The 26,459-nt window shown below is 57.1% G+C and overlaps 1 protein-coding gene across 1 annotated transcript; it reads left to right on the forward strand.

The window, feature by feature from the left end:
- Nucleotides 1-1,235: 1,235 nt before the first annotated feature.
- NTN3 (netrin 3) lies at nucleotides 1,236-25,645 on the forward strand. The gene is made up of 6 exons (XM_014958682.1): nucleotides 1,236-2,226; nucleotides 9,352-9,540; nucleotides 16,847-16,996; nucleotides 17,917-17,970; nucleotides 23,767-23,841; nucleotides 24,107-25,645. Exons 1-6 carry the CDS (start codon nucleotides 1,257-1,259, stop codon nucleotides 24,433-24,435), a joined length of 1,767 nt encoding a protein of 588 aa, XP_014814168.1. The 5' UTR covers nucleotides 1,236-1,256; the 3' UTR covers nucleotides 24,436-25,645.
- The last annotated feature ends 814 nt before the right edge of the window (nucleotides 25,646-26,459 follow it).

The following is a 26,459-nucleotide window of genomic DNA, read 5'->3' on the forward strand; positions in this document are numbered from 1 at the left end:
GCTGCCGGCACCAGGCTTTGTTCCTGAGAGCAAAATGCAAAACCCAAGTCTCCCTGTAAGGATTTACTAGTGGGAGAGGGGATGATGGAGGGGATCTCCTCTGCCTGCCCTGGCTGTGGCACAGGCTGGTGGAGCCTAGAGCCCAGGGTGGTGACTGTGACAGGCTGATGCCATCCCCTAGCCGGGCAGCTCAGGGCTCTACCACCAGCTGCAGCCCGGGGCTGTTCTCCAGAGGATGTGTGAATTGTGGTGGCTGGCACGATGCTCAGGATGGGCCATGGCCGATCTGCAGCTTGTGGGATGCCCCTGCTGCAGCCAGAGTCAGTAGGAGGGGTTGTGACCTACAGTCCCTCTTCCACTCTCCAAGCTAGCAGTGCAGGAGATGGGCCGTGTCCCCTGGAAGCCACCCAGCATCCCCTGGCCCCGTGCTGCAGCTGCCCAGAGAGGAGCCCAGCCAAGCCCTGCATTTGGTCCTTGATTTTCCCTCCATTAACACCAGGCCAGACCCAGACCTGGGTTTCCTGGTGGTGAGGCCAGAGTAACCTCCTTTAGCTGGAGGTGGTGTGGCTGTGGGATTTGGAAGGGATCCAGCCCCCAGCTCGGAGAAGCCACTGTGCTCATGGCCAGCAGAATGCTGCTGGGGCTCTGTCATGGCAGGGAAAGTGGCACCAGCCCCAGCTGAGCCCTGGGACTTCATCCTGGCGAGCTCCTGCCTGTTGCACAATGTCCCCACAAGGTGTTTTTGTTGCTGCTCCTTTCTCCTGTGCTAGTGGGAGCTGTCTCAGGCTGCGGTTGGATAACTTGAGGTTTGCAGCCACTGTCGCAGCTGGAAGGTCTCCCCAGCTCTTCTCCACCATCTCTCCTCAGCAGGTGATGGGCCTCTGAGCTGTTGCGTGACAGCCAGGGCCTCTGGCAGGTGTGAACGTTCCTGTCTCTCCTGAGAGAGTTTGCGAGCAGCCAGGGAAGGGGTAGACCCTGATTTCAACCCCCTCCTTCCAAACCTCAGCTCCTTCTGCCACTTCCAGTGGTGTTTTTGCTCCTGCTGACAAGCAGCGAGGGATTGCTGTGGGGAAGGCACTGCAAAGTAATCGCCTCCCTGCCCTGCTCCAGTATGCTGCACCAGTAGATGTGGGATGGAAAGGTGGGCATGAGTTGAGGGCCAGATGTGGGGTGTTCCCCATCCCAGAGGGCTGCCAGTGCCATTCACTCTCTTTGCTCTTGCCCCAGGGAGGAGCTGCTTCCCTTGCCCTGGGAGGATGGAGGTCCAGCAGCTCCTACGCCTGCTCCTCACCACGGCCATGCTGGGCCTCTCCCAGACAGTGAACCCCTTCATAGCCCAGCAGACCCCCCCAGACCCTTGCTACGACGAGAGCGGTGCCCCTCGCCGCTGCATCCCTGAATTCGTCAATGCTGCCTTTGGGAAGGAGGTTCAAGCCTCCAGCACCTGTGGGAAGCCCCCGACACGGCACTGCAACGCCTCGGACCCCCGCCGAGCCCACCCACCTGCCTACCTGACCGACCTCAACACCGCCTCCAACATGACGTGTTGGCGCTCAGAGACCCTCCACCACTCGCCCCAGAACGTCACCCTCACCCTCTCCCTCGGCAAGAAGTTCGAGGTGGTCTACGTCAGCCTCCAATTCTGCTCGCCCCGGCCCGAGTCCACCGCCATCCTCAAGTCCATGGACTATGGCAAGACCTGGGTGCCGTACCAGTACTACTCCTCCCAGTGCCGCAAGATCTACGGCAAACCCAGCAAAGCCACCGTCACCAAGCAGAACGAGCAGGAGGCCCTCTGCACCGACGGCCTCACTGACCTCTACCCCCTCACCGGTGGGCTCATCGCCTTCAGCACCCTCGACGGGCGACCCTCTGCCCAGGACTTCGACAGCAGCCCCGTGCTCCAGGACTGGGTGACAGCCACCGACATCCGCGTGGTCTTCAGCCGCCCGCATCTCTTCCGTGACCTGGGCGGCCGGGACGCCGGTGAGGAGGAGGGGGGCGGCACCAGCTCGACCCCCTATTACTACGCGGTGGGGGAGCTGCAGGTCGGCGGGCGCTGCAAATGCAACGGGCACGCGGCGCGCTGCGTGAAGGACAAGGAGCAGAAGCTGGTGTGCGACTGCAAGCACAACACGGAGGGTCCCGAGTGCGACCGCTGCAAGCCCTTCCACTACGACCGGCCCTGGCAGCGGGCCAGCGCCCGCGAGGCCAACGAGTGTCTGGGTGAGTGGATTTTTAATGTTGGTTTGGTTTTGGGTTTTTTTGTTGTTTTGTTTTTTTTTTTTTTACTGGGGCTGAAACCACAAAGCGAGTCACTGAGGGAGGAAATGATGGGTGCTGAGCCAAAGCAATGGAGCATGCTTGTCCGGAGATGCTGGGGAGCATCCTCCTCGCTGGAGGGCTGGGAAAGGCTCAAGCATCTGCCCTGTCTCTCCTATGGGTGCCCCCCCAGGGCTGTGGTGGTTTGACCATGAGCCAAAGCACCAAAACCCTCCAAAAAATCACTGGTGTCTTCCAGCTGGTCAAAAAAACCTTGCTATGGGATGTGGGATGCCCAGCTGGACATGTTTCCCTTGGGCAGAAAACTGGCGGTCCCTGGGCTGGGAGAGGGAATTGTGGTCGTCCCCTGCAAGATGTGCTTTGGGGCAGGAAGCAAGCAGCAAAACCCGTCAGAGACTAAGGAAATACTTGAGATACCCCAATTCAACACTTTATCATTCACGTTCAGTCTGGCGTGGTGCTTTGTGTGGTGGTTATAGCTTGTCTGGCCTTGCAAAGGTTTCCACGAGTTAAAAATATCATCATCGAAATAATACATTTCCCAAACACCAAACTGGCATTGCTTCACTGTCCCCCTCGTGAATCTTTGTGGGCTTTTGGTGAAAGTTTTTGCCTTTTGTCATGATTTGGGATAGGGCTGGGGGATGTCAGAGCCCTGTGAAGGTCTGGGAGAGGGAGGAACAGCCTCTCGCTCCTCCTGGACTGGAGCCTGGGTCCCAGGGGGTGGCGGGAAGATGGAGACAAGGGAAGGCTGTACCATTAATCAGCCTCTGAAAGGCTCGGTGGATGTGCCAGAGGTCAGAGGGACTTGTTAGTATTTGTGATCGATGTCTTGTTGAGATCCCAGCTGTTGGCTTAAGTATATATATATATATGTTACAGCAGATTTCTTCTAAGAATGGCTAAAAAGGCAGCAGAGTCAGAGCAAGTGCCAGAGCCGATGCTTTAAACCACCTCATGCCCTGTGGGATTGTGTCAGTCCTCACGTTTTCCCATTTGTCTCAGAAAGATGAGTTTTGGAGCAAAGCTCAGAAAAAAGATCCACTCTCAACTCCAACCCTGCCCACGACTGCTGCCTCCAGCTGCTGCAGGTCAGGCAGGAGAGGGCTCCAGCTGGTGGGTGAAACTATGGAACCACCCTGGGACAAAGGGAGGACCCTGACCCAATGGCTGCCTCTCCTGCAGCACAACACTCCGCATCCTCCTCACCACCAAATCCTCCAGTAAAGCAGCATGGTGGCAGCGGAGGTGGCTCTGCTGGCCCAGAAGGGGTTAAACTGGAGAAAGCTCATCATTTTGGGGGAGCATCTGCAGATCTCCTGTCCATCTGCCCATCTTGTCCATCCATCGCAGGGCAAGGGTCCCACTCTGCAGGATCGTGCTCCTGAGCATCCCTGCCCCCAGCTGCGTCACCCTTTTGGCAGATGGGGCTGAAAAGATAAACGAGAGAAAGCAGAGGAGGCGGGGGCCCGGCACAGTCCCTCCCCAAGCTCCCCCCCCGACAGGCCCGGTGCACAAAGACCTTTCCCTGAGCTGTGTGTGAAAGTAGTTTTTCCTGTTGATTCGCTCCCCTTCTTTCTCCCTTTCCCCTCTCGGGCTTTGTGCCCTCTCTGAAGGGACGTGAAAGAGCTTCTCCATCACCCGCCTCCGAAGGGCTTAGCGGCTGAAAGCTGGATTAGCTCCCCAAGCCTTCCCCTCTGTGCCTTTCAACAATGACATCTCCCCAGCCAGCACGAACAGACGCAGCAATTAGCACCAATTAAAAGGAGAGGCCGCCCGGGAAGTTCTCTTTGCTCAGCCCAGGGGCTTCGAGGTTTCGGACTCCGGTCCTGCAGCTGGGCATCCGTGGTGCTGGCTCGTGGTGGTGGAAGGTCACGCATGGCCAGGGAGGGGGTGAGGAGGAGTGTGGATAGATGCAGGTGTCCGACACTGGCTGAGGGACAGGGGGCTGCAGCACCCCAAAACTGGATCCAGATGGAGCCATGGGGCTGGTACAGACCCAGGTCATGCTGGGATGTCACCTCTGTGCTCCCCCGCACACTGCATGGGGGTTTGTCGCCCTCCAGCATATGGGGATCTCTGCCTGCTCCAGCATGGGGACAAATTAACGTCCTGCACTGTGTCATGGTGCTGGGACATCCATCCGTGCAGCTGGGAGTGAGGACAAACTTCTTATTTCTGCCTCTGGTTGGTGTGGGGAAATGCAGAGGTGAAACTGCCCAGCAACACCCGAGGTGTGAGCATCAGTGCAGGGTGTCACCCCACCACAGTTGCTGTAGGGTGGCCGTGGCGTTTGTGGGTACGTCTCCATGTTGCAGTGTTATTGGGGGCCAGCGTGACATTGGCAAGCAGGCAGCTTTGGAGATATCGCAGCCAGGATGGTGACAGTGCATTTGCCACGTTGCTGGCTTGGCAAGAGGGCTCCGTGCCAGCTCCGTGCCGCAGGGTGTGTGGCCCCATGCCTGGTGGTTACAGAGTCGTGCCATCGGTCCATGGGCATAGGGGTCTCTCCCAATACCCCAAAAAGGGCTGTGTGTCAAGCAGAGAGATTGCGTTGCCAATATTGTGATGCTCTATGTGCCCTCTGGTGTGCCCTGCCTGAAACGGGGGAAAGAGAAGGGCAGGAAAGAGAGAGCTGTGTCCCCATCCATGTGTCCCCCCAGCTTTTAGCCTGAGTCAGGCCCGGTGAAGGATAATCCCGGCAGAGTGGCCAGCGGGAGCGTGATCACCGAAATCCCAAACCCCACTGTGTGATGCATCAGCTTTATTCTTGCAGACTCGCGCCGCCTCCTTCCCACCGCCGCTGCCCGTCCCTGCCCGCAGACGCAGGGCTGCTGGGGGCAGCCCGGTCACCCCCTCGGCAGGCTGTCCCTGAAACACCCGGCCTGGGGAGTGGGGGGAAGCGGATTAGCACAAGGCAGCCACTGGAAGTAATTGATGCACTCGCTGGTTATGCGGGAGCTCTTGTTCCCTTTGTGGCAGCCGCGGCGGGAGCGCTCCCCGGAGCACCGGGATAATGCACGGGGCTCACTTTGATCTGGGGGGCTTGGCAGGGAAGGGGCTGCGTGCTCCTGGGAAGCCCTCGCTGGCTGCTGATCCCTCTGCTTTGGGCGGGGGGGGGGCTGTGCTGATCGATCCACGATGCCACAGCCTGAAAACACCCAGCCCTGGAGCCGTGATGGAATTTAGAGGATCCCAAGTGCTTCCCCTGTGTCCTCTGCCCCTTCCTGTACACGTTTGCTTTCTTTTTCTGTCTCAGTGCTTCCCATGCCAAAAAGCTCTTGGAAATCCCCCAGTGAGCTGGCCTGGGCTGTTTTGTCCCACAGAGCAGGATCCGTGCTGCTTGTTGGCAGTCACATCTGCAGCCCCTTCCCCGTCCACATCCTCCGCAGTGGGGTGCTCCTCTCCTTCTCCTCAGCAGATGTGCTGGAAACCGGCAGGTTCCCAGCAGCAGCAGCCACGGTCCTTCCCCAGGGAGAGCAGGTGACAGGGTTTGTGGTAGGTGATGACTTTTGGAGGTAGGCAAGCGGGCGCATCCTACTGCCAGCCTTGCCTGGGCACCCCGTCCCCATGGGGTGCAGCATCCCAGCAGATCTGGAGTGCAGACAGCCACCGCGGGGGAGGGGATTAACACTCATCTGACCATCCTGAGTCCTGCTCCTCCTGAGATGGGGCTGGAGGGACTCAGCCTTGTCCCTCACACCCCTGTTCTCAGCTTGCAGCCCCTCGAGGAGGGCTCTCTGCTTCTGCTTCTCCTCCTGTTCCTTGGCGGCAGAAGTGTGAGCCCCAGCCCCCCTCCCTCTGAACACCTTCCCCATGGTGGAGGGGCAGTGCGGATGGGAGGGAAGGGGCTTTTCTGGTCTCCATCCTGTCCCTGGGGCGGGGGTGCAGCCCCATCTTGCCCCGCCACCCCAGCCGGGCTCTGCTCCAGCCAAAGCAGGGGCGTAGCTCGAATCCACTGTGGGTTGGCAGCAGCGGCCAGTCTAGGGTTTCGCTGAGCCGGCTGCCTTCCCTAATTATTCCCAGGGAACTCGTAGGGGCGGTGAGCCCTGCTGCTGCCCTGCAGGCTCCACCATGGGCCACGCGTGTGCCCCAGTGCCCGGCGCTGCCTGTCCCCTGCTGGGACCCCCAAAGCCCCTCGTGCCGTTGTCCCAGGCTGCTCTGTCGCAGCAGCCTGGAGGAGAAGAGGTTGTGGGGCAGCCAGGGCCTGGGCAAGGGCTCAAACACCATCAAAAGGGGGACAGAAGGTTGCTCCATTGCAAGGTGTCAATGTTTAATTAGTCTATTATTGCAAATTATTAGATCTTGTGATTGTTTAATTGATCATATGATTGTTTAATTGGGCATACTGTACAAGGGCGGAAGCGAGCTACCACGTAATTAGCCCCAAACTGTGCAATTAAATTCTTATTAATACCCCAAACAGCAGGGAACATTCAAGCCTTTAATTAGTGATTAACGGGAGACAGACAGAGCTTGCAACCGAGTCAGCTCTAAGGAACAGTGCAAGTATTTAGCCGGGTAAAGAGGGGGGACCCGTCTGCCCCGATTAGTGCTGGATGGCTGCGTTGGGGGGGTGAGGAGACGGTCACGTGTGCTGGTGTGACCCTGTCCCCGAGCAGGGGACAGCCACCCATCCCAGCCTGGCCAAGCCCAGCCACGTCTCCCGTGTTGGCTGGCCAGGATGGTCCCAAAGTCCTGCCTGGGCTCCCACTAAGGTGGGGGTGCTTTGCTGACACCCAGCCCGGGCTGGGAGCCACAACCCAGAGCAGGCAGCATCGCCGCCTCCAGGTGGAAGGGACAATGCTGGGCAGCAAGAGGTGGTTTCTCCCCAAAAGCTGGCTCCTGGGAGGATTTGTGGCAGGTTCCCAGGAAAATGGCTGATGGGGATGTGCCAGCTGGGAGGGACCCAGCCCGCAGCAGGGTCGGTGGTGCCGTGAAAAGTCCACGGCCAGTTACTCTCTCACCAATTAAACTGGAGGCCCGCGCTGAGGGCAGCAAATCATTTACCTGACCTTTCTCCTCCACTGCCCACATGTCCCCTCTGGGCTGGCATCCCCTCTTCTTCCCCGGAGGATGCCGGGGGGCTCACGGGGCCAGCCCTGAGCATTCCCAGCGGGATGGCAAAACTGCCTTGTGGGGTGACCCAACTGCCCTTTCAGTGATGCAAGGAAACACCCTCCCAAAATTGCTCCTTTGCTGCAGTTATGTGCTTCTGTTCAGACGCATGAACCACCCCAGCTTGTCCCTGTCCCATTATCTGGTGAGGGCAAGAGCAGCCTGGGTGTTGGGGTACTTCACCGCATCTCTCCTGGCCCTGGCAAAGCCTGGCTGAGCTTCAGCATCCCCAGCACGGCAGCATCCCTGGCACGGCAGCATCTTAGGCTGCCTGGGACCACGGGCAGTATGTGGTCCCAGTATGTTCTCCCTCCGGGTGCTGCATCCCATTGCCTAGCCCCGTGTCAGAATTTGCCTCAATAGTCCCTGTTTTTCACCAGCACCTCGGAAAAAAAATAATCTCAAAAGGCACAAACCCCCACAGGCACCTACCACCACGCCAGGCTGTTATTTTGATGCCTGCCATGTGATTTTTACACTAATCTCATAACTCGGGGGAGCTCCGGGGGGAGCTGAGGTTTGAGCCTGTGGTGCCGGCAGCACCGAGGCCGGCACCAGCCTCACGCTTAACTCCTTTAAGCCTCCGAAAAGGCTCTTTTTTTTTTTTTTTTTTTTGGGCGCCCTTTGTCTAGTTTTGCCCCTTAACTCCTTTAAGCCTCCAAAAAAGCTCTTTTTTTTTTTTTTTTTAGGGCTGGGGTTTGCTCCGGCTTTCTTCCCCCAGCGTCTCTGAGGCCGGAGCGACGAGGCAGCGTTTGATCTGCGCGGGCTGAAGCTCCCACCGGCGCTGCCGGCCGGGGGGGAGGCGACTTCACACGACCGCCAAGCCAGGCCCCAGCAGTTAAATCTGGGCTGACACGTTAATGAATTTCACAGTACGCCTGGAAAAACTCTCACCCAACCTCAATTTACCGGCGTGGGGAAGGGGCCGGCACTGGGGGAGGAGGGCGCCACATTTTGCCGAAGGAAATCTTGTTCCCATTATCTTTTTGTGAGAGCGTTAAGCAGGAGCGGGCAGCGCGTTGCCTTTTTATCTCGCACACGTGGAATTGGGCCGGGGGGGCTGCGCCGTTCCTGTGGCTAATGAAAAAATAGCGTGCATGTGTGTTTGCAGGAGCACACACGCGTGTGCAAGCGTTTCTGCATGCGTACTCGTGCGTGTGTATGTATGTACATGTGAGCATGTGTATGAATGTGTGTGGTTGCACGTGTGCATGTTTGTGTACGCAATAGTGTGAGCCCACATAAAACAGTATGTGGATATTTCTGTGCACATCTGTGTGCATGCATGTGTGCACATGATACGTGGCTATTTAGGTGCACACTTGTGTGCAGGCATGTTAATGTGTCCATATTTGTGTGCACATGAGCTTGTGGGTGTGAGTGTGCACGCACATGTGTGTGTGTGGGTGTGCACGTGTGACTTGCTCTGTGGGCTTCTTTGTGTGTATGCTCATCTATGCAGGGTAGAGCCTTAAAGATAAGGCGTTTGGGGGGTCCTTGCCGGCACCCCGTGAGGCAGCAGGGGCAATGCTGATGCAGCCCCTGGCACGAGGTGGGTGGTCCTGCCCGGAGCCGGCCGGGCTCTGTCCCTGGGGCTGCTGCCGGGGAGGAGGCAGGGGGACAGTGGGGCTGCAGGTGCCTGGCTGGTGCTGCTGGACCTCCCAGCTGCATCGCTCCATCCCGCACATCTCTGCCTTTAGCCGAGCGCTGCCCCGTCCCTACATGTGCTCCTTCTCCTCCACCCTGACCTCCTGGCACCAGCACCGTGAGGCAGTGGATGCTGCACATCTGGACAGCACGTTGGGGCCAGCTGTGCCGTGCCGTGCCTGTCCTGCTCCCCCGGCAGCCCTGGCCCCCGGCAGCAGCGGGGGGCAGCGGGGCAGCTCCAGCCCACCCAGGGGGTCTGCCAGGTTACTCCTCCAGCCCTCACCCTCTCCCCTTCCCTCGCAGCCTGCAACTGCAACCTGCACGCCCGGCGCTGCCGCTTCAACATGGAGCTCTACAAGCTGTCGGGGCGCAAGAGCGGTGGCGTCTGCCTCAACTGCCGGCACAACACTGCAGGGCGGCACTGCCACTACTGCAAGGAGGGCTTCTACCGGGACCTCAGCAAGTCCATCACGGACCGCAAGGCCTGCAAAGGTAAGCTGGAGGTTCTTTGTGTGGGAGGCACAGATGGTATAATCTCTCTTGGTCTCCTTGCTCTTCCCTCCCATCTTTGGGACATCCCTCTGCTCTGCTCGGGGCCTGGCTGCCCCCTCTGACAGCTGCTGGTCACCTCCAGCCTCCATCACCCTGGTCACACCAAGGGCACCAGGCAGGGACATTACTTCAAACCCAGCATCTCCCCAAGGAATGGGGAGGATGACAGACAGGGAGTGATCAGGCTCCAGGAGCCCCGTCCATCCCTGGAAGGTCCAGGTGTGGCCACAGTTATGGTCTCCACAGGTGGTATTCGGAGAGATGCTGGGCAGATGCTGGAGAAGGCGCCATGACTAAATGCGCTGGAAACCTGTCTCTAACACTGACGTTGTCTAAGCTACAGGCATGCTTGGAAGCATTCAAGCTGTTTCACAAAATGACCGATTTGGGGGGGGGGAGCTGCCTGGGGGCGCTGAGGACGCTGACGGAGGTTTCCATCTCCCTGCTGGTCTGTGGTGCAGGGCCCCACAGAATGCATTTCTGGGGTGGCTCTTGGGACCTGTTTTGGGGGGGATGCTGAACACCATAGCTCCTGGTGCCTGCGAGCAGGGTAGCTTGTCCCAGAGCTGGCCAGGAGCCCCACTGGCTCAAGCCGTAAAGCTGCAGTTTGATCTCAGAAGGTCCCCGGCCTGCCAAAGGACATGGGACCTGCACCTCTCCTCTCCCTCCTCTACTTCCTGGCCAAGCCCGTCTGGTTTCTCTTATCTCTCCCAGCTCAGGCCTCTCTGTGGAGCCTCTTTCTTCCATGAAGCTTCAAAACAGTAGCTTCACCAAAGAAACTGAGATAAGAAACCACCTTGCCCATCCCTAGGGACTGGCAGGTTCCAGGCTGAAATGCTGGAGCAGGCAGGAGATTGGCAACGGCTGCTCTGAGGCCAGGAATTCATCCCTGATCCCCCTTCTTTCCAGCTTAGATTACAAATCCCTCACAGAAGGGACTGTGGCATCCCCTCCGGTGTGTAGCGCAGCTGCGTGGGCTCTGGGCACCTTTGCTGCTGTGAGGACGTAATCATAGAATCCTAGAATCATCTAGGTTGGAAGGGACCTTAAAGATCATCTAGTCCACCCATCCACATAACTCTGACAAAAACTAAATAAGAAATAAGCAATAAAAAAATCACTAAAGCATATTCCTGAGGACCATGTCACCCCGTCTTTTGAACACCTCCAGGGACGGTGCCTCAACCCCTTCCCTGGGCAGCCCATTCCAATGCTGGATAACCCTTTCCGTGAAGAAATATTTCCTAATAGCCAATCTAAACCTCCCCTGGGGCAACTTGAGGCCATTTCCCCTTTGTCCTATCTCCTGTGACTTGGGAAGTGATGCTGTAGCTTGTTTATGTAGGGCCTACAGGAACCGCTGGAGCTGGTTTTGGACCATTAATGTTGTGGCTACAGACGTGGATTGGAGGATTTGGCCTTTGGGGTTCCCTTCTCAGGTGCATTCGTGTTTTTTGTAGGTATGGCTCATTTGGTTCCAGGATATAATCAGTAAAATCCTGCCGTTGCCCGTGCTGTGTGAGCTGCCCCTGCCTCTCCCCATCCTTCTTCCCACAGGAGCAGTGGAGAGGACGGAGTAAAGGGAGAACCCTCCCACGTTTGACCGATGCTGTGGTGGCAGTGGGAGCACGGCTGAGTGGGCACAGGCAGGGGGAACCCTGCCCGCAGCCAGCTCATTAGCAAATGGCGAGCTAATCATTTTTAATAACCGGAGCAGCTGACTTGGCCAGTCCCACCTCGGCAGCCTGTGTCCCCAGGGGAACACGTGTTACTTCCCAGCCCCATGGCCTTGGCCAAGCCATGTCACAGCTATATCTGTGGCTATGGGCTACAGCAGCCCCTCAACTGCAGCAAGGGTTTCCCATTGATGGGGCTTGTGCCAGGTCCCAAAGCTGTGCCAGGTGCCAGCATCCTTGGATTGACACTGGGAAGCACTGGGAGAGGAGGAGCAGCACATCCCCAAGGTCGATAGAAGAGCGTCCCGGGCTGTGTTCCCTTCCTGCAAGGAGTCCTGGCTCTGACTGAGGCCACGGAGGGATCGCAGCCGCCCCCAGCTCCTGCTGCGGCACTGCTGGACTGGGGCAGCTGCAGTACAATTCCCTTTTCCATGAGGATTTTCCTTGAGTGCTGGGGGCTCACAGGCAGCCCTGGCTCACCCCGACTGGCACTGGGGCTCAAGGAGTGCTGGGGTGGCTGTGCCGCCTCCACCTCACTTCACATGGTCTGCAAGCAGCACCCAACCTCCCCACACCTCCCTGAATGAGGAGTTTCTGTTCTTTGTTGGTCCACCGGCTCTTTCTACTTTTGCCACCAAATTATCTGATAAAATCCCAAGCGAAGTGGAAGTCTTGTTAAGGGAGACCTTAACTCCCTGTGGGACCTGGGGTCCCTAGTGCTGCCTTTGGGATGGGCATTGAGGCCTCAGTTTCTGCTCCAGCCAGGGAAAAGAGCTCTTAGCAAAAAAATAATAGTAAGTAAAACAAGCAGGATTTGTCTCTGTGCTGGAAGCAGGGAGGAGGGTAATGGAATATGGTCCGGCTCAACGTGTGGATAGGGGTTTGTGGGACTGGGGACATGGTGGGTATGGGGATTCCTGCCCGGGCTGTGGCTCAGGTCCCTCCGTTTTCAGGGCTGAGGGTGGAGGAAGCAGAGGGGCCCTGGCTGCCTCCGTCTGCCTGCTCCTGCCTAATGCAGGCAGGAGCCTGCGGTCTGTCAGGGCAAGTTCTGCTCCACCATCCTGGCCGGGCAGCAATGGTGGAGCATGAAGGTGATGGAAAGCCTCTCAGATTCAAGGTGGCTCCTCTGGAGGCTGGCAGAGCATCCCGGGTTGCTGAGGAGCTGGTGGGACAGGGTGAGGACTGACGCTCCTGGGCAGGAGAAGTGCCAGCGGGCGATGCCTGGGCTGTGGAGAAGCCGGGGGCTGCAGCAGGTCCCCCCAGGCAGAGAAACCTCCCTCCCCTGCCTGTCCCCATGCCAAGCCACCGGCAGGTCTCTGCCAGCCCGGGCTGGGGGTGCCGCTTCCGGAGGGCTGGCGGAGTTTGCCGGCGGCTTGGAAATGCTGCGCAGGTTCAGCCCCGCCAGATGAACATGTGCAAAGGGCCATCCCCCGCCACGGTGCATATGTTGAGGAGGATCTGGCAGCAAAGGCGATACCCTGGGTCTTGGGGGCCAGTTCCTGGCTCCACCTCAGGGACCTGAGTTAATAATAAAATCCCTGATGCTTCTGCTTCTTTGGCTGCCCCTCCTTCAGAAAAGCAGGAGCGTTTCCACCCCTCTCTTGTACTTAGCCAGTGGTGGATCCTTTGGGACTGGGAGCTCCTTGGAGCAGGACCTGGGAGCCTGCCTGGTGCTGTGAATGGGAACTGGTGCTGCCAGAGAGATATGTAAGTACATGGAGACGCGACAAGAGAGTTTGGGCTTGGTTTTTCCAAAGATGTGTCCTGTACCTACAGCTCAGATACCTGAACTCTTGCAAGAAAAAAGAAAGAAAAGAAAAAGTAAGGCTCATGACAGCAGATCTTAAAAGCAGGCATGGAACAAGCTGCTGTGAACTGACACGTGCAGCTTCGAACAAAGGTCTTTGTACCCACCACAGTGCTGGGCCAGGGCAGAAGCTGAGCATCCCAGCAAAGGCAGATTTTGCAGGCACTAGGAATGAAGTTCAGTTCATATTCAGGAGGCAAAATGCTACCCCAGAGGCCAGGAACTATTAAACAAACCCCAAAGCACGTTACTAAATAATTATCCAACCATGGTTCGTCTCTGCTGGGAGGCAAAGTCTTTGAAATAAATATCAAAAAATACCAAAATATCGACTGCAGATTGCACAAAGCCCCATCTCCTGCTGGCAACTGAGCGGAGCCCTCGGCCACCGGCTGGCAAGTGGGACGCAAGCTCTTCCATCCAACTGCTGGTCCGCCAGCAGCCGGCGTCACCGCTGGATGCTGCGAGACGGAAAAGCTGGGAGGATGGAAAAGGCAGAACAACCTACAGGATTAATTCAATGGTGGTAATTGAAAAGTCAAATAAAGAATGGTTGTGCATTAATCCCTGTAATTTAAACAAAGCTGTAAACCGTGAGCTTTCTCCAATGAAAACTGGTGAAGCAGTAGCAGCTAAGCCTTAAGACGCAAAAATACTCTCAATATTAGGTGCAAGACATGCTTTCTGGCAAGAGCAGCTCGATGAGTTAAGCTCCAAACTAGTGACTTAATCCACCATTCAAGCACTGTGGGCCAGATCCTGGCAACCAGCGGGGCTGTGAGCCGCGGGGCTCGGTGTGTGGGCAGCAGGCAGGAAGCTGTGCTGTGCCTGTCCTGCCTTCCCCGCTGCCAGGATGGGGTCCCGGGATGGGACCCCCCTTGGTGGATCATGGCAGGACCAGGAGGGATGAAGATCCTCCAGCTGGAGTGATAGGATGCAGCCATGCTGGGTTGTGGGACTGGTTAGATAAGCACCGAGTGCTGCCTGGGATGCCCTTCCCATTGGAGTGATGGAATTTTCATGGGACTGCAGGAAATCCCACCACGGTGGGGTGAGGGGCCAGAGGGTGGTCTGGTAGAGACCAAGTTCATCTGTTGTGGACATAAGATGAGCAAAACTGCCTTAATTGCTGATCCAGGTAAAACATCAGGAGATATTGAAGGCTGCCTTCTACTGCATGAAGAGGGATCTGCTTAGATGAATTGGACCCTGATTGCGCTGAGATTTATGTCCATCCTTCGACTTTACACCAGGAATACACCACTGAGGCCCAAGAGATTATTCACAACGTGTGAAGCTAAGCGCTTGTATAAATCTTGGCTGGAAGTGTGCCTTTGGCCATAAATCTTTTCAGGCACAGACTGTCTGTTGCTGCATGCAGAGCAGGTGTGATGGCTGCAGGGACCCCTGAGCTCTTCCTGTGCGGTTATGTCTCTCGGACAAGTGGGAGTTTGGCCATGCTCGTGCCCAGCTGCTCCGGGGTGGGCTGGACTTCACTGGTTGGGATTGGGTGCTGTGGCCCTGGGACCACTGCAAGCACCAGTGGTGGGGTGAAAGCCCCTCGTTCAGGGCAGCACCGGAGCGATGCTGGTGGCACCGGGCTGCCCTTTCCAGCACGGGTGGTGATGAGGATGCCCAGCCCCACTAACAGAAACCACAGTGGATGGTTTCCAAGAGGTGTACCTGCCAGCTCGTCAAAGACACCTGCTTCCTCCAAGTGCTGCAGGACCTAGCCAAGGCTGTGCAGAAGAGCCCTGAGGAGTAGACATAAGGAGACCATCCAGATGCACCTGAAGCAGCTGAAACGTCCCAGAGCACAGTGATTCAAGAGAGGGTGGTTAGTCCATTGTCCTTTTCCAGGCAAAGCAGTAGTGCTGTTCCCATGGGTCATCCAGGGCTGGCCAAGCACCATCCCTGCTGACTTTGCTCCTCACAGCCCAGGGCAGGAGCATGCCTTGATCTCAGGACCTTTGGGGGGTCCCCAGTGGTCCGACGGTGGGTGTTTGCAGGACAGCAGGGAGACTCAGACGCCCTGGCGGGCGACAAGGCTGTTGTGGCTGAAGAAAGATCCTGTGTTTCCAACGGCCTCACGTCATGCCAAGACTCCCTTGCTCGCTGCCATTTGTTATCACAGCTGAGCCCCCAAAATATCCTTGTCAGAAAGACGTCCGCTTCCAGTCTCAGCCAAGATCTGATAAGGATGAAGCATCTGGTCCCCATTAGAGGCTGCTTGCTCTGGTTTCTGGCCGTGCAGGAGGGGGGCTGAGGAGCAGCACTGTGGTGCTCCCACCAGTCCCATCTGGTGAAAATTAGGGAAACGATAACATCGGGGGGCTGTGAGGGCAGGCGGGGCAGGGTGGGAGGGAGATGTTTTGTTTTGCTTTGGAATCACGTTCAACTCTTACACTGATGGAGGCCGAGATAACCTTCTCCAGGCCAGGGCAGGCAGATGGGAAGATCCTCTTCTGAGTGAGCTTCTCCTTCCCTCATAAGCAAGCCCTGGTGGGTCCCATCACCTAGTGCTGTGTGATGGAGAGTCACTTTGGGTCTGTTCTGAGGTTGGAGACCCAACTTTCACCCACCTTCGGTGTGGCTTTTTCCCTGGGGAAGCTGTGGTGGAAAGCCATGAGGACATAGTTTGGCTGAGATCTCCAGGAGGCAGGATGGGCATTGAGGCTCATGAGCTTGGGAAGCACCAAGAAAATCTTCTTCAGACCATCCTAAAACCAAAACAAGGCTGAATTTTGTGTAAGAGCTCAGTGTTGGTTCAGCTCCTTGGACTGGAAAGCTCAGAAGTGGGAGAGCAAGCGGAGAGGAAATGGTCTGAAGTTGGGGCAGGGGAGGTTTAGGTTAGCTATTAGGAAGAATTACTTTACTGAGAGAGTGGTCAGGCACTGGAACAGCCTGCCCAGGGAGGTGGTGGAGTCGCCATCCCTGGAGGGATTTAAGAAATGTGTAGACATGGCTCTTCAGGGCATGTTCTAATGCCCAGGATTATTGATTTGTGGGTGAGTGTGATGTGGTGGGGTGTTGTGTTTTTTGTTTTGTTGTTGGGGTTTGTTTTTTGGTTTGGTTTGGGTTTTTTTGAGGTTGGACTCAATGATCACAGTGATTCTGTGGTTGGAAGGGACTTGGTGACTCTGTGAAAATGCCTTTTACTGCTGCGACAGGAGCATTGCCCCAGGGTTGAGTTGGGGGAAGAGCAGACCTGGGCATTTATCTGTCCACTTTCTGCCCCTGCAGTGCCTTCAGTCCCACCCTGGCCATGAACAAGGGTTTGCATGGCCCCATGTGAGCCCCATTCCCATTGCTTGCACAGAACAAGGCTGGCAGGAGGCGTGGGGCTGCCTGTGGAAACCTCTCCTCCTGCCTCACACCTGCTGGGCTGTCCCCGGAGCTGCTGCCTGGAAAGCAGGCAGGAAGAAGCTGTTCTACTGGTGTCCAGACCTTAAATGCCAGCTGGCAGCCGCAAGTGCCTGTGTGAGCTGTGGGGTCTCCAGGGCCTCATCCTGAGCATCCCCATCAGCAGAGGCCATGCTTTTGCCAAACCCTTCATGTGCTCTCCCATGCTGCTCGCAGCACGCGTGGGGCCACAGTCTGGACCCATGGATCTTGGCTGTGCTGACCCCAGTGGCTGCTTTCCACCAGTGCACTGGAAGGAGCCACGTCGCCCTCGTCTCTCCAGGGGCAGCATCTTGCATCCAGTTGGGGGTTTGCCTTGTGCATCACCTCTCACGTAACCTCTTCTCTCTCTCCCGCCCAGCCTGTGACTGCCACCCTGTCGGCGCCGCCGGCAAGACCTGCAACCAGACAACGGGGCAGTGCCCGTGCAAGGACGGCGTAACTGGGCTCACCTGCAACCGCTGTGCCAAGGGCTACCAGCAGAGCCGCTCACCCGTGGCCCCCTGCATCAGTGAGTGCCACCATGCCCTGCCTCTGCTCAGGGACCCTTGCCAGCACTGGGAGATACTCTCCTCAGGGTCCCTTGTGGTGGGTGGGAAGAGAGCTGAGGAGCTGCCCATCCACCTGGTTGTGCTCCAGGAGGTGGTCAAGGCAGAATGGTTGGGTAACTTTCTGGGGGCACCCAGCCCGGGAGGCTCTGAAAGACCCCTTGAGTTAGTGCTTCAGCCAGCTAACACAGCTCCTCTGGGACGTGTCTTCAGCTGCAGCTGAACCCTGAGTGTGGCAGGTCTGGGGCAAGGCCAGATCCTGTGGTCAGTATAAAACCACGTTTATTGTTGCAGTGGTTCTGAATTTGATCCAAGCGGCAGAGGAACAATTACTCACCCGGCAGCATCTGCTGGCACTGCTGGAGCGGTGGCAATGGGGATGAGCTGGCAGGACTGGCTCCTCTCCCTCTGTTGTTCCTGGGGACAGAATTAGGACAGAACTTCCCCCAGGTTTTGTTGCCAGGAGTCCTGAGACAGTGTGGTCTTTACCCACATTTATCCCTGTGCTGTGCAGCCTGGAGCATGCTCAGCCGAGCATCCATCTGATGCCCAAACAGAGTTCAGGTGAGCTGAGCATCCAGGGAGCATCCATCCCTGGAGCATGTGTCTTCTGAAGCAGTGACTTCGGGTTCTTGGGGGTTGCAGCATCTCAGCCTGTCCCAATTTACTCTGCTCAGTTTGGGCATCTCAGTGTCTATTTAATGGCCTGTGATATTCAGGTCAGACTCATCCCATCCTTCTTAGCAAACTGCTGGAGGTGACCCACAAAATCCTCTCTGCACCCCACTTGCAGAAAAAAGCCTTCTGCAAGGTGACATGTCCAGGTGTCACCCCCAGAGCTGGGGACCCCTTTCCTTAAGACGTCTCTCCCTTTCTCTTCCAGAGATCCCTGCCATCAATCCTACCTCCCTGGTCACCAGCACAGAGGCACCTGCAGGTGAGTACTCCACGTCCTGGGCCAAGCCCACAGGGAAAGGATTTTCTCCATCTCTTCTGAGCAGAAGAGCAGGGGCTGCAGCCTGCCAGGACCTTGCCACCCCACAGCAGATTGTGGCAGGGGTTGTGGCGTTATGGCACCTGTGGCTCAGTGGGTGCTTGGGGGCTGGCTTTTTTTAATCTCCTTTTTATTGGTGCCAGTGAAGGAGGTTTCTCTCCAGTGCCTTTTACCTCTGCAGGGCAGTGGCTCTCTGAGCGGTGCTGGGGCTGCCAGGTCTCCCTGGGACATGGGTGACATGGGGCTCACCCCACCCAGCTCTGGAGGAGTGATGTGTCTGAGTCTGAGCTGCTTGTCCTGGCTCTGAGCTTTGATGGGACCATGTGACAATCAATGTCACTGCTGCTGTCACCCAGCAGAAGAGGGGGGCAGCTCCAGTGGCAGGCTGCAGGCTTTGCAGGGGCAAGGGAGGCATTTCTGCTGCTGTCCTTAGAGCTCCTCCAGCGCCGCCTTCCCCAGGCTGGAGCAGCGAGGTCCCCTCTCCACACACGCTGCAGGTTTGCTCGTGCTGCTGCAGAGGCTCGGCTGGGGCTGGGCACTGGTGGGTGAGTGGGTGCTGCCTGCAGCAGGAGGTCAGGGTCCAAGGCTGCCAGGGCCCCACCGAGGTGCCCTCAGCTCTCACCCACACAGCACATGCTGAGAGCACCACGCTGTGGTGCGCCGGCCTCTGGACTCGGTGCCACCGCCGCCACGCTCGGCCCTTCCCGGCGCTGCAGGATGTGGCCTGGCAGACGCCATGGCAGAGAGGCAAAGCATCCGCTCTGCATCTACTCCCCAGCTGCCCCTCTTCCATCAGCCACCCCCTGCCATCTCATCTGTCTTCCTGGCATCTCCGTGCCCTACATGGTGGTCACAGCAGTGGGAGCGCATGGGTTGTGCTGATGCCAGTCCAGTTCTTCAGAGACACGCATGGCCCTGCATCAGATGGGGCCATAACAGGGCTTTTCTCTCCCCCTTCTCCTCCTGCAGTCCTGTTGGCACCATAGTGTGGCTGTTCCCAGCCATGCCAGTGTCTGTACCTCTGCAGGGATGCCAAGCCATGTTGAGGGGGAGAAGCTAGGGAAAGAAGCAGGCCTTTTCCTCCTTGGGTCACGCTTCACACTGCAAGACCTTGCTCTTCTCCCCTCATGCTAGTGTGGGAGAATAGACATCCTGCATCATCCTCCAGTCCATGCCATGGCATGTGGTCCTGGGAGGAGAGCAGGGGCACCTCCAGCTCCCCATGCCCATATTTAATGAGGAGATTCCTCATGCTCTATTTGGGGTATGTCCATCCCAGGAGAGCCAGCACACTCCTTGGAGACCTGGTGCCCTGCATGCATCCTTCTCCCCAGTTTTCCTTTCCACAGCCACCCTGCCTTGGGGGTGGAAAATGCCAATAGCCCCTTCCCAGGCTGGTGAATGTCTGTGATGTGCTCCTCAACCTTTTGGTGACATCTTCCAGCATGGTCCCTGCAGCCGCATGCAGGCACTTGGTGGCTGTAGGAGGGGGACTGGAACAAGGGCTGTCAAAGGTACGGAGTAAAGGGTGCGGATGGGGGTGGAGGAGTGACACATGTGGGAGGAAGCTGGTAGCCCAGCTCCTTGTGAAGCAGTGCTGGCCCCTGTACACACACACATCACACGTATTGATGCTGAGGCTGGGAGTGCTGCACAGCCCAGCACTGTCCCTGCGCCCACGGGCACATTTCAGCCCTCCCAGCCCTGCTCCGCAGAGGCTCCAGGAAATGGGAGGTGTTATTGGGATGTGAGTGGATCTGCATGGATCTGGCAGAGGTTCTCCTACACGTTGCGGCAGTGGAGGAGACCTGGTCCTTGGTGGGGTGTGAATCTTGACCATAAGAGCTGAGCTGTCTGTGATGGTAACACTGCTGGGGGGGCTGTGTGGGACAGGGCAGAGCACCACTGCCTCTGCTCCTGCCTGCCCTGCCTGCTGCAAGGGCGGGAGCTGGGAATACCAGGCTTTGTGAAAAGGAAAAAAAAAAAAAGGGAGAGGAAAGGGGGATTTGGACGGGTTTATTGCAAACAGAGAGTGACACATGGAGCAGAGTTAATCAAGGTGACTCCCCTCCAGTGCTTTATAAATAGGAACAGTCTTGGAGTGATGTCTTATATTTTCAGCTGCGTAAAAATAAACGGCACTCGCTGCAGACCCGGGTGTTTGCTTTGTTTTAGCAGAGCAGGTCTGCCTTAAACTGCTTCTAGTTTTATCTGTGAGTTAGTTGTTTTAAGATTTCTGGCTTCTAGCTCCAATATCTTTAATACAAAGTAGCTCTCCTCTACCCAGAGCCTGTGATGGGGGAGCAGGGGACCTGGCTGGGGTCCTGCTGCCCCCTTTGCTGGGGGTAATTTGAGATGGGGCAGGTGATGCTGCCCTGCCCAGCTCTGCCTGTGGCACCCTTCCTCCAGCGTGCTTGTGCTGTGGGCAGGGCTGGCCCCAGTGGTGTGCCCTGCCTGCTGCCTGCGCCCTCCCTCCTGCCTGTGCCCTGCCTCTCTGCCTGCGCCCTGCCTCTCTGCCTGCGCCCTGCCTCTCTGCCTGCGCCCTGCCTCTCTGCCTGCGCCCTGCCTCTCTGCCTGCGCCCTGCCTCTCTGCCTGCGCCCTGCCTCTCTGCCTGCGCCCTGCCTCTCTGCCTGCGCCCTGCCTCTCTGCCTGCGCCCTGCCTCTCTGCCTGCGCCCTGCCTCTCTGCCTGCGCCCTGCCTCTCTGCCTGCGCCCTGCCTCTCTGCCTGCGCCCTGCCTCTCTGCCTGCGCCCTGCCTCTCTGCCTGCGCCCTGCCTCTCTGCCTGCGCCCTGCCTCTCTGCCTGCGCCCTGCCTCTCTGCCTGCGCCCTGCCTCTCTGCCTGCGCCCTGCCTCTCTGCCTGCGCCCTGCCTCTCTGCCTGCGCCCTGCCTCTCTGCCTGCGCCCTGCCTCTCTGCCTGCGCCCTGCCTCTCTGCCTGCGCCCTGCCTCTCTGCCTGCGCCCTGCCTCTCTGCCTGCGCCCTGCCTCTCTGCCTGCGCCCTGCCTCTCTGCCTGCGCCCTGCCTGCTGCCTGCGCTCTGCCTGCACCTCCCCTAGGAACTCCCCGGGCTCTTCCACAAGCAGAACACACTCCAAGGGGGCTCAACCCCGCCCTGGGCCCCATGGTCCTCCCACCCCAGGAAGCCCCCGAGCCCCTTCTCCCCCCATTTCCCCACCTCCCTGCCTCTGGCAGCAGGTGCTAGGCTGCAGGAAGAGGGGGACATTGTTTGGGGCCGCTGTGCTCAGGTGCTGGGCTTCCCCCATCTCCCCATCCTCCTCCCTGGCTGCGTCCAGGCTTTTCGCTGACATTGCCATCCTCTGCATCACTCTTCCCAGCTTTCTTCTGCCTTTCTGACCCTCCCGAGCCTTTGAGGTCCAGCTTTGATCTCTCTGCCCAAGCAGCCAACTGGCTCAGCAGAGAAACGTCCTGGGTCCACTTCTCGTAATTTTTATTATTATTATTTTAAAATATTTTCCACTTAGTGGGGAAAAAAAAAAAATCCTTGTTCCCCGTTAGCAAAATTAACAAAACTTGTGGAGTGCAAAACAGGGCTTTAAAGGAATTCAAAGTCAGCAGTAAAAGATTTGCAGCCATAACACCTAATTAAGTTACATCTCTCTTAAAACAAAATATTCCTTCTTTTTTCAAGTTCAGGAGAAGTAAACCAGATGTGCAAACTTGCCGCCTCTCACACATGCTCTCCCCATGGAGACGGGAGATGCCCGTGGTGGGCTCGCTGGGCACCATCTGCCTCCTCCAGCGGTGGGGGCACTGCAAACCCACATGGGTCCTGCATCTTCACCCAAGGCGTGCACAGTGCCAGGACCCAGGCTGGACCCTGAAGCAGGCACCCCTGCACCCAGCCCGAAAAAAAAGTGCCTGGTAGTCCCCCACACCATGCCAGGGCAGTTGGTTGGGCACACAGACAGGCTTCTCTGCTCTACTTGGAGAGGAAGACAGCACCTCTCCTGCCAGGCACTTCCCAAAATTAGGGGGAGGTCCCTTTTGAAGTCCCCTTAAGGTAGCAAGAAAAGATGGAGCATTGTGTCAGGGCTGGGGCTGTAGCACATCCCAGGGGATGCAGTGGTGTCTGAGATGGGGCTGTAGCACATCCCAGGGGATGCAGTGAATGGGGGCATCTTCGGCACTGCAGCTGAGCACCAGTGCACTCAGCAGCCACCCCCTCCCGGCCCCTCCTGCGTCCCCTCCGCAGCCACCGCCGCTGTCCCGGGGGCTGCAGCAGGGCCGGGGCAGCACTGCCAGCCCAGGCAGAGGGGCAGCACACCGGCACAGGGGGCTGCTGAGCCGAGAATCAGGGCTCACACTCCTCTGCCAAGAATTAGCTTCGTGCTGCACCGCTTCTGTCGATGACAAATTTGGAACAGGCAGCACAAAGTTCCTGATAAAAAGGAGCTGGGCAGAAAGGAGAGCAGCAGAGCCCAGGGCAAGTTCGTGCTCCTGGACTTCTTTCTTTCCTCTTTTTTCCTCCTCCCCTTGGCACAGGGCACTGTTATTCCCCATCTTCCCCGACCCTCGACTCCATCCTCAGTGATCGCTGTGGCAACGTGCAAACAAAGACAACTTCAGGGACTGCTGGCTCTGTCCTGGGACACAGGGCCAAGCTGGAGAGAGAACCTGTGAGAGGGAGAGAAAAGAAGAAAGATGGGCTTAGAAAAAACATGGCATTTGGAAAGAGACAAATTGAGATGTTCAAAGGAAGATGGCAGGGGGAAAGAAAGGAGGAGAACCAGGCTGCTTCAGGCAATTGTTGGGATCAAAGCCTTTGAGGAGAAGGAAAGAGGCATTCCCTGCCCTCCCTCTGCTTGAGATGCAAATCTGGGGTCTTTAGAAATGCGAAGTAAAAAGCCTCCTTGAGGACATGAGTCTCTCCCGGGAGCTGGGGGACAGCAGGGAGGGATGCTGCATGGGGTGGAGGACAGGCTGGTGGCCTACCCAGCCATGCTGGAGCAGCCTGAGCAGGGGATGCTCTGGGCATAGAAGTGACTCAACAGAGCAGACCCACTTCCCTTACACCACTGCTTCTCCTGGCCTGAGTCCCCAACTTTTAGGACACCATCGAGGCACAGGTCTCTAGAGTGGCTGCCCCATGAGGGTGCTTCCCACCACCCCTGAGGGTCACGACCTCCTTGGCCTGGGGTTGGACCTTCCTTTGGGTCCCCTCCCCGTGGGGCCAGTGGTGGAGTTCATGCTGAGTCCTCTCTTCCCCACATTGCCCAGGTTTGCAGAGCCACAGTTGTCCTGATTGACTGTCTTTGGTTCCTGCCTGGTCTCTGTAGTGGCCACCATCACCTCACCTGCATTTCTCCCATCCACGCCCTTCTGAGTCCTGGAGGAAAGTCCCCAGGCTCCCTCCGCTGCCCCTGTGCTGATCTATCCCACTGGACACCATCACCATCACCACAGGAGGTGACCCAGTTTGCTCTGTGGGTGCAAAGCCACTTGATTTCTCTTCCCAGCTGATGTGGTGTCAGTGTTTGTGTTGGGATTTGAAGGCCCAGCCCCTGTGAGCTGCAGGGGGGCAGCTGGACTTGCTGGACCCTCATCCCCAGCAGCAGCCCAGCCCCTGGTTCGGGAGCCTTCTGGAGAGTGCTAGGATGTGAAGCACCCCCCAACCTCTGTCAGGCTGAGTCTTGCTGCTGTTCCCTCTTCCCTTGCGGTGGGACGGGACCCCACATGCTTCAAGCCCTTCAGTGCTCAACTCTCTTTTCTTCCTCCACAGACTGTGACACCTACTGCAAGCCAGCCAAGGGCAACTACAAGATTAACATGAAAAAGTACTGCAAGAAGGACTATGGTAAGGACCTCCTCCTTCCCTGGGCCACACTGGGCTTTGCCACAGAGACAGGCAAGGGCCAGCCACAGGATGGCCATGGGTGGGGGAGATGCAGACATCCCAGGGGATGGGAAGCACCCAGCATGGAGAGGAGTTCCCAGTTCAACCCTCTCAAAGGTGCGATGGGTGGGGCTTCTGGGGACAAGCAGTTCCCATTGCCAAGCTTCCTCTGGGGACAAAGGCAAAGCATCCTCCCGTCACCTTGCCTCCCCCTCTTTTCCTTCAGTGGTGCAGGTGAACATCCTGGAAATGGAGACAGTGGCCAACTGGGCCAAGTTCACCATCAACATCCTCTCTGTCTATAAGTGCCGTGATGAGCGGGTCAAGCGCGGTGACAACTTCTTGTGGATCCACCTGAAAGACCTGTCCTGCAAGTGCCCCAAGATCCAGATCAGCAAGAAGTATTTGGTCATGGGGATCAGCGAAAACTCCACTGACCGGCCGGGACTGATGGCCGACAAGAACAGCCTGGTCATTCAGTGGCGGGATGCCTGGACACGCCGCCTTCGGAAACTGCAGCGGCGGGAGAAGAAGGGGAAGTGTGTGAAGCCCTGAGGAGTTTCCATCCACCCCATCCCACCCCGTGCTCAGCCCCAGCCTGGTTGTGCGCTGCCAGACTGCGCCCAGAAACTCTGTACATATATATAGTGTGAACGGACTCTTCTGTCTATAGTGTATATTTTGGCAATGGTTTCCCTTTGTGTGTGCACGCACGGATGTGCGTGTGGGTCTTTTTCTCTAAGTGTGTATTAAAAATAACACAGTAATGACAAACCTTTCATGAGGAGCGAAGCTGAGCGAGATCCTGTGGGTGCCTGAAGAGGCTTGAAGGGGACTGGTGTCCTGCTCCAGGCATGCTGTTCATAGCACTTGTTTTCTAGGCTTTTCTTTTCCTTTTAACAAAGTCTTCTGCCCAGTGTTGACATCTGAGTTGACAGCTCTCCCTTCTCCAGTGTCCAGGGCCTCCCACTTCCTTGCTCTCCTAGAACGTGCTGCTGTCAAACCTCTCTCTGCCCTTCTCCTTGCCCAGTAGGAACAGGAGGTCAGAGTCTTCTGTCCCTCATCCCAATGTGCATACGGGCAGACTGAGTGGAAACCATTCAATGCTACATAGGTACCAGCCCCAGGACATCCACCAGGAAGAACAAATTAGCTTTTGCAAGACCTCATTCTCTGGTGACCTCGGGTTTACAGAGACCAGCACTGCCACCTGGGGCAGGACCCATGGGATGCTCCGGTGCCATGGGGAGGAATCAGGCCCTGGAAGTGGATTGGTGTCCACCAGGGAGAAAGGGATATACTGTGCAACCCCCTGGCCATTACCTGTCCGCATGCATTTTCCCCTCCCATGTCCACCAAGGCCTGCCCTGCCAGCAGGACCTGGAGGGAGTTAACAGGCTGATGAGAGCCACCATATATCATCATCCATCCTAACAAAGTCTAGATCCCTATATTCTCAGCTGGTACCAACTGACATAATTCCACCTATTTCTGTTGAGTGGACACCAAGTGACCATCTGCCTTGGTGTGTATCCTTCAGCGTTGGCCTGACTGCGTGCTCTCCTGGGAAGTATTGCTGTGGCCAAGGCTGTCCAAGGAGATGCACAAAGCAGAGGTGGCAAGAAGAGAGAAGAGCTTTCATTGATCCACCTCTAGTCTTTTATATCTTTTTCACCATGTATTAGTCTCCAGTTCAAACAGACATCAGTATCTTCCCATGTTGAGATTGTAGCGGTCTTGGCATAATAAACATGAGTAGAAATAATAGGTGCTCTGACAATAGATATTCCTTTCCTGACAAACCTTGCCTTGCTTATTGAATGGCTCAGCGAGGTATTGTAGCCTACATCGCAGTCTTCCAGTGCTTTAGGACGATGCTTTGCCCTTTTGAGCTCATGGCAACTTCCCTATCCCATGGGTGACCCAGTGCTTCTGGGCTCCAGCATCCGAGGGTGGTGCTGGAGCTTGGAGCTGAAGAGACTGGTGGAGCGCTGTCAGGGGGCAGGACAAGGGAGTTTGGGGAGTGAAAATCTAGGCACTGGATGATGTCTGTGTGGACACGCAAGTGTCATAGTCAGGGAGCTCCGTGCATTGGTGAAGCTGCTGGAGATACTGGAATTGGCTTTTCAGAGATGTGGAGAGCCTGCAGTGCCATCTTTCAGGTCCCATAGATGCTGCGGTGCCTACACCGTTTACATGCAGAGCTGGGGGGAGGCCAGAAGCTGAGGGGCAAAGGGTATGTGGGACCACCTGGGCTTGGATGAGCTGGTCCTATGCTGCACTCCTGATATGGACCTCCCCTTCCCACCTCCAGCTGAGCTGAAGGGACACTCTTATGCCTGGTTCCTCTTGTTCTGGTTGTCACAGGCTGTTAGCCTCTGCCATGAGATGGCCCGTGAAGTTAGTGGGCCACCCAAGCTTCCTCTTCCTCCCAGGGCTGCTTGCACCCAGGAGCCCAAGATGCAGAGCTGCTCCAGGTTCCCTCTGAAACCACGCACCCAACAGTCCTCATGCAAGAGTCAGTGGTGGAACATACTTTGGTTGTGCATGGCCAGAATTCTCCACAGCCCAAGGGACTG

This window comes from Calidris pugnax, unplaced genomic scaffold (assembly GCF_001431845.1).
Source record: "Calidris pugnax isolate Ruff unplaced genomic scaffold, ASM143184v1 scaffold244, whole genome shotgun sequence".
NCBI classification, from domain to species: Eukaryota; Metazoa; Chordata; class Aves; order Charadriiformes; family Scolopacidae; genus Calidris; species Calidris pugnax.

What these genes read in the sequence shown, in the direction of transcription:
- NTN3 (XM_014958682.1), top strand. Translation starts at nt 1,257, where the DNA reads ATGGAGGTCCAGCAGCTCCTACGCCTGCTCCTCACCACGGCCATGCTG. An exon ending in ACCCGTGGCCCCCTGCATCA is followed by an intron (nt 16,997 to 17,916) that starts GTGAGTGCCACC and finishes TTTCTCTTCCAG; the next exon opens with AGATCCCTGCCATCAATCCT. An exon ending in GTACTGCAAGAAGGACTATG is followed by an intron (nt 23,842 to 24,106) that starts GTAAGGACCTCC and finishes CTTTTCCTTCAG; the next exon opens with TGGTGCAGGTGAACATCCTG.